Source organism: Akebia trifoliata, chromosome 1 (genome assembly GCF_017979445.1).
Source record: "Akebia trifoliata isolate Shusen 1 chromosome 1, ASM1797944v1, whole genome shotgun sequence".
NCBI classification, from domain to species: domain Eukaryota; kingdom Viridiplantae; phylum Streptophyta; class Magnoliopsida; order Ranunculales; family Lardizabalaceae; genus Akebia; species Akebia trifoliata.
In genome coordinates this window covers 24,137,014-24,144,270 of record NC_141375.1, presented here as the reverse complement: position 1 = coordinate 24,144,270, position 7,257 = coordinate 24,137,014, and the positions used below count along the sequence as shown (strand labels likewise).

The following is a 7,257-nucleotide window of genomic DNA, read 5'->3' as shown; positions in this document are numbered from 1 at the left end:
TTCCCACAGCTTTTGGCTTCAAGCATTTTTTGTGTAGGTCTCGTAATTTTTTATTTTATGCAAGTTAGTAATAGATATAACTCATTTACACTATGTGAAAACTAAAAATTTTGACAAAAAAATTCAACGGTCCGAAGCCCACAAATTTTAGAAAGTTAATTTTGACGGTCTGTGTCTATTGAAAATTTTGATGATCCTCAATTCGACGGCTTAGAGCCATCAAATTTCTCTCATCCTTTATTAATTTAACAGTTTCAGTCCGTTGAAAAAAAAAATTTGACAATGAAAAATTTAATGCCTTATCTGTCAAATTTTATGAAATTCGACAGCCTTGGGCCGTCAAATATAAGCTATTTTCATGTTGTGTTACATTTTAAAGATGTATGTTCCCTCATTAAAACAACAACCCAATTAGAAGGACTTCCATGAAAGTTGTAAGAGATTGCGAGAAAGACCAAAAAGAACATGGATTGAAGTAACGAGAACAAAATATAAACACTCCTTACATAACCAAATATGAGACTTTAGATAGAATTGAATGGAAGAACAAAATTTGTTCAGCTCACCCTAAATCTTTAGGAATTAAATGACTTTAGTGATGGCAAGTTTAAGTTCTAATTGGAACCTTTTTCTATTAATACCTAGGCTCATTCAATCCTTGAGTGAGATTGCAGCTGCCGCGAGTTCATTTGGAGCAATTCTTGATATATTTAATCATAGAAATAAGTATTCTGAAAATGGGGAAAGTTTGATTTTTCTATTAAGCTAATATAGCTATAGATCTTCTAAAATATTTAATTAACATATTATTTATTTGACTGATTCAACTGGGAGAAACAAACTATAAAAAATTTAGTTCATAGAAAGTAGATTTTGCGACACCGAACGCATGGTTGGCCGAGATTGTGGATTAGCATTTATACAAGCAAGAGCTAGCATCAGTAAAGAAGCAATTTTGTCTTCAAATTGTTGATCGGTAGGAGGTGAAAGGCGTGGGTCTAACACATCCTTTAGCATTATTGTTAGATCACTTGAACACCATAAAGACGATATAAGTTCCTCGGGATGCCTCCCCATGATCACTTCTATGGCCAATACACCAAAGCTATAAACATCACATTTTTCAGTCACGACCATTGTACTTGCAAGCTCTGCACACAAAAACTAAATGTATTTAAATGAAATAAAGAAGGGTGTTGGGTTTAAACTTTAAAAAATTTACAAAATCAGATATAAACCCTTTTTATAAAAATGAGAAAAAAGTGGTGAATTTGTTGGTATGAAAAAGTGGTGAATTTTTGACTTTTGGGAAAATCAAGGGTTTTGTAAAAGAGGTTGAAGGCAAGGGTTTTTCAAAGAAAGAAATTTTGCTAATCTCTAATGGAAGACTGAAGTCAAGGATTATAAGGATTATGTATCATTAATTTTAAAAACTACGGATATGTATTTAATTTACAATTAAGACATGGAACTAAAGTTACCACTTGTTTTCAAAAATATATAGAAGATTTGGGTATCCCTGGTATGGTAATGAATCCTTTTTACAAAAAAAAAGTATTAGATGTACTTGATTTATTTAAAATTACCTCTTATAGCCTGTGTATATGTATTTATTTGGTATTGGAAGAAAAAAAAAACAAAACAACAATTACCAAACAAAGGTTACCCTCTATATGTCATATACATATGACATCAGAGAGATGTAAAAATAATAGTTACTTCTAGATGTCCCTCGAAGGCGACGTGTATATATATATATATATATATATATATATATATATATATAGGATTGGGATTGGGGAACAACTATTTATTATAACTTTTTTTCACATTTTCTAGATGTCGTCCATTTTACAAGATCCAACAACATCCGGTGGTGGTATTGTAAAAATCATTGTAACAAATAGTTGTCCCTCTATCCTATGTATGAGAAAAGGTTGCATGGAAGCAGGGACCATGTGGTCCCTGGGTCCACATTAGTACAAGTGACACCTCATCCCTCTTAATTTGTGGTTTAGATTGGGTTTGAAAAAGAAAATCCAAAATATAAAAATATAAAATTGGGCAGGACCTTGAGTTTGAAAATGGAAAATATTGAATTTTCAGATTTAAAATTTAAATCAAATAGTGAAAAAAAAAGAAAAAAAATTCTCTTTTTAAACATTTTCTCTTTTGGAAGTTCATAAAATTTCATGCTTTACATACATGTGATACTTGATGGTGGTTTTGGACATCACATTGGCTTGTGGTCCATAGAGATTGATGGCCCTTCTGTCCATATAACCCCATATATGTACATATGGGTTGGGATCCGTTGATCCCAAATCTTTAAATACAAAATCCAATGGTTGAGATTTATGAGTATCTTGATAACACAAATCTCATAAATGATTATCCCGAGGATAAATCTCAACCATTGGATTTTTAATTTGAAGGGTTGGGATCATATGTTTTTTTCATGAGTCATTCTTATGAGTCAAAGGGATCCTAACCCTGTATATATACACTCGAGATGGTTCAAGGGACAACAATTGTGACAATGGTTTGTTGTAAACTACTTTTGATGGGGTTAGAAGTTACATGATGGACTGATTTTTGGTGAGGAAGATCTAACCCCATTTTACAAGTTGAAGAATCGTGGACCGTCAATTTTTTTGTAAACCACTTTTGATGGAATTAGTAGTTTCTAAATAGGTTGATTTTTGGTAAGGATGATCTCTATGGTGAAAAAATCATCCTCACCGACAATCAGTTCATTTCAAAACTTTTAACACATATAAGACAAATTCATTGACAATTTTGTTGTCTCTTGAAGCGTCACAAAGAGGACGGTTGAACTCAAAACCTCTCCAAGCCACTGCGTGTGCGTTTATATATATTAAACGTATAACATGTTTATCTTGGTTTTAGTGTGCATTATTTACTAAAATACCTTCTAACTTTTTTAAAGCAAAGAATTGGGCCAATCCGACAAAACTATATTTAGAATAAATAAGAGACCTAATGAAAAATTCTAACAATTCTACAAATTAAAATATTAAAAAAGAGACTTTTGTAGTAGAAACTTGCCTGGAGCAATATAACCATATGTGCCTGCAATTGTAGTCCATAATGATGAATCGAGCTTTAAAAGCCTAGCAATGCCAAAATCGGAGACACAAGCTTCAAATTCCGAATCCAATAAAATGTTTTTGCTTGATATGTCTCGATGAATGATAGGTGGAGTGCAGTCATGATGCATGTAAGATATAGCATGGGCTATACCATTGATGATATTCACTCTCTTACCCCAATCTAATTCCATTGCTCTTCCCTCATTGCAGAGAATTTTATCTAGGCTACCCCTTTCCATATATTCGTAAACCAAAAATGTGTGTCGCTTGTGAGAGCAAAACCCGAAAAGTTTCACAATGTTTCGATGTCGAATTTCTGTTAAAACTTGTATTTCATTTGCAAAACACTTCATATTGTCTAACTCCTCGTCTTCCTGCGTACAAAGCTTCTTTATAGCTAAAACATGACTTGATAACTCTACCTTGTAAACTCGTCCATGTCCTCCCACCCCGATACAATATTTGTAATCGAAATCTTCTGTGGCTTCGATTATGTCTTCGTGTACAACCTTTCCATCATAATTCCATATTGCAAATATATCTTTACTGCTTGATGCAATATCAGTCTTCTTTACCCTTCTCAGATTTATTCGTCGACGAAAAAGATAGAAGACCCTGACTAGAATAAGAACCAATGTGCTTAGGAGTGAGCCAACAATGACGACAAATAATTTGTGTATATTTTTTCTAACACCCATATTTATAGATCGATTGCAAGGCGACAATGAACCAAATTCACTGCATAAACCTTTATTATTACTGAATGCCTCCGATGAAGCGTTTCGAAAAGCTTTGCTATCAGGAAGACGACCCTCTAACTCATTATTCGACAAATCGATGGATGACAAGCTAAGCATATCACTTAAAGAATTAGGAATGGAACCAACAAGTTTATTGTGGGAAAGATTCAAGCTTACTAACATAATCAGATTTCCCAATTGTGGTGATATCTTCCTAGTGAGCGAATTTAGACTGAGATCTAGTAACTCTTGTAAGGCTCTCAGATTGCCAATCTGATATGGCATGTTTCCTATGAAATTGTTTTTGCTTAAGCTCAAATACCCTAATTTCGAGCAATTGCCCAATTGGTCTGGAATCTTTCCAACTAGCTTATTCATCGAGAGGTCGAGGTATTCCAAATTGGATAATCTTCCGATTTGTAATGGTACTTCACCTGAAAGTTGGTTATCATTCAAGTTCAAATAAAACAAAACAGACAACCTACTCAACTCCTTTGGAATCTCTCCTACAAATTGGTTTGAAGAAAGATCGAGCATTTGTAGTTGAGTTAACTTGCCTAACTCATTTGGTATACGACCACTGATCTTATTACCATGGATTTTTAGTGCTGTCAAGTTTTGACAGTCTCCCCAATTTGGTGAGAGAATACCAGATAATCTATTGAAACTCAAATCAATATAATTCAAATTTGGACACAAGCCAAAGGCTAGGGATAAATTTCCATCGAGTTGGTTCCCTTCAAGTCGAACTCGAAATAAGCTTGTGCAATTTACCAAGCCTTTTGGAATCGGACCCATGAAGTAGTTTTTACTTGCACTGAAATGTTTTAATGACCCACTTTTACATACTTGTTGTGGCAAGTAGCCCGATAAGTTGTTATAAAACAAACTAAGAATAGAGAGAGATGAAAGATTTTCTTATTTCTTGAGGTAATGAACCAGATAATTGATTTTCAAACAAAACCAGTTCTTTTAAGTTCTTTAAAGTACCGATGCTAGAAGGGATTGGTCCTGAAAGAGAATCATTAAAAAGGTTTAAAAACGAGAGGTTGCTCAAATTACCAAAAGATGGAGAGATGGAACCAGATATTTGATTATCCTCAAGGTGCAGATCGACTAAACTCGTCAATGAAGCAATGTTAGGAGGGATTGGTCCTGAAAGAGAAGTTTGAGTAATGTATAATATAGTAAGTTTGCTCAAATTCCCAAAAGATGGAGGGATGGGACCAATTAATGGATTTTCAAAAAGTCTCAAATCGACTAAGTTCCTCAAAGCACCAATGTTTTGAGGGATTGGTCCAGAAAGAAAATTTCATTGAAGGGCTAGAGTCGAGAGCTTGCTAAAATTAACAAAAGATGGAGGGATGGGACCAGATAATTTATTTTCAAAAAGACGTAGATCGATTAAGTTCTTCAAAGAACCTATATTAGGAGGGATTGGTCCAGAAAGAGAATTATGATAAAGGTATAAAATGGAAAGGTTGCCCAAATCACCAAAAGATAGAGGCATGGAACCTGATAATCGATTTTGAGATAGGTCCAATTTCAATAAATTCTTCAAAGTACCAATGTTAGAAGGGATTGGACCAGAAAGAGAATTTTGAGCAAGGTGTAGTATGAAAAAATTACTCAAATTCCCAAAAGGAGGGATGGGACCAGATAATTGATTTTCAAAAAGACTTAGATCGATTAAGTTCCTCAAAGAACCTATACTTGGAGGGATTCGTCCAGAAAGAGAATTCTGATTAAGGTATAGAATGAAAAGTTTGCTCAAATCTCCAAGAGATGGAGGCAAGGAACCTGATAATCGATTTTGAGATAGGTCCAATTGCACTAAGTTCTTCAAAGTACCAATGTTAGAAGAGATTGGACCAGAAAAAGAATTACGATAAAGGTATAGTATGGTAAGATTACTCAAATTACCAAAAGATGAAGGGATGGTACCAAATAATTGATTATCAGTAAGATCAAGAATAGTGAGTTTTGAAAGTGTACCAATATGCATGGGGATGGTACCAGTGAGTCCGTTCTCACTTAGATTTAGATGATCAAGATTTGGGAAGGAAGAGAAATTTGAGTGGTCAAGCTTACCTTGTAAACCCATGTTTGAAAGGTTTATTTCAGTTACGCTTCCGACCTTGTTACAAGCTATCCCGAGCCACTTGCATGGGCTTGATGCAGTGGTACTGTTATGATTTATTGTCCATGAACTTAAAACAACTTGACTTTGAAGACTGTCTTTCCATTTGAGAAGGGCTTTAATTTCTGATTCAAATGTTGTTTCTGTTTTGCAAGAAACAAACAGAACCCATAGAATTACTAACAATGCAAGGGAGAAATATTTCTGGATGTAGGCCATTGGCTGTGGGTGTGACTTGTGGTAACCAATACCCTATGGGACTTATTTATAGAGTATTGTTGGCGTCACTTTAAAATTTACATCTATTCACATATTCCTGACATGGAGGTATGCATGGAACCATAGATGCCTTTCACTCAGTATCTCAATGAAAAACATCTATGGTTCCGTACTTATCCACATCTTTTCATCGAGATACAAGTGAAAAAAAGTGCGATATGAGGTACCATCTTGAGTTAACTCCAGCACGACTCTTCTGTTTTATTTTATATACTATTTTTTTTTGTTTTTTTTGTTGTTGTTGTTGCCGTATGTATATGTTGTCCTTGTCTACTTGTCTCTACATAGTGAGGCGTTCTGAAAAAGTTGGGCAAAATTTCAAGTTATCAGTGCCATGTGGCAAGTTTTTGCACTCCAACAAAATGTTGATTAAGTCAACTCAGGGTTAACCCGTCCCACATTATAGAGTCATCGTGGTTATTGTCACAAATGTGTTGTATTTTTCGAAAAATTCGCCCAATAAGGGATTAGCATATTAAATTGACGAATTAATTGATAATTTATCAATAATTAATTATAAAAGCACTCTAAAAATTAATAAGGACAACCCACACCATAGCTCTGATCATCTTCACTAAAAATCAACTCATTCCAAAACTTTTAATCCATGTAAGAATAAACAATTCAGCTATGGTGTGGGTTGCTCTTATTAATTCGTGGGGTGCTTTTATAATTATCATTTATCAATTAGTTACTGATATGTAATATTCTTATCATTCAACTTAAGAAATAGATTTTCAAGAAGTTTGAAGAAGATGAATTTGGAAAAGAAATAGAATAAGCATCATCTGGAGATTATTTCTTCCTGAAATTTTCACAATTTTAACATATACAAATCAATCAAACTGAACCTCCGTCAAAGAGTTGCTAAATCCAAATACGGTTACTATGATACTGGTCGAAGGCGACTTGGCAAGATAGTCATGGTGAATCATATAATTAAGTAGTATAGGAAATTTCTGGCTAGTTTAAACTACATCAGCAT

At 34.0% G+C, this 7,257-nt stretch overlaps 1 protein-coding gene across 1 annotated transcript; it reads right to left on the bottom strand.

The window, feature by feature from the left end:
* Nucleotides 1–746: 746 nt before the first annotated feature.
* On the bottom strand, nt 747–6,212 carry LOC147411111 (uncharacterized). The gene is made up of 4 exons (XM_086431362.1): nt 5,561–6,212; nt 4,916–5,008; nt 3,070–4,773; nt 747–1,151 (listed from the first exon to the last, which is right to left on the bottom strand). The coding sequence occupies exons 1-4, from the start codon at nt 6,210–6,212 to the stop codon at nt 853–855; spliced, it is 2,748 nt and encodes a 915-aa protein (XP_086287488.1). The 3' UTR covers nt 747–852.
* Nucleotides 6,213–7,257: the final 1,045 nt, after the last annotated feature.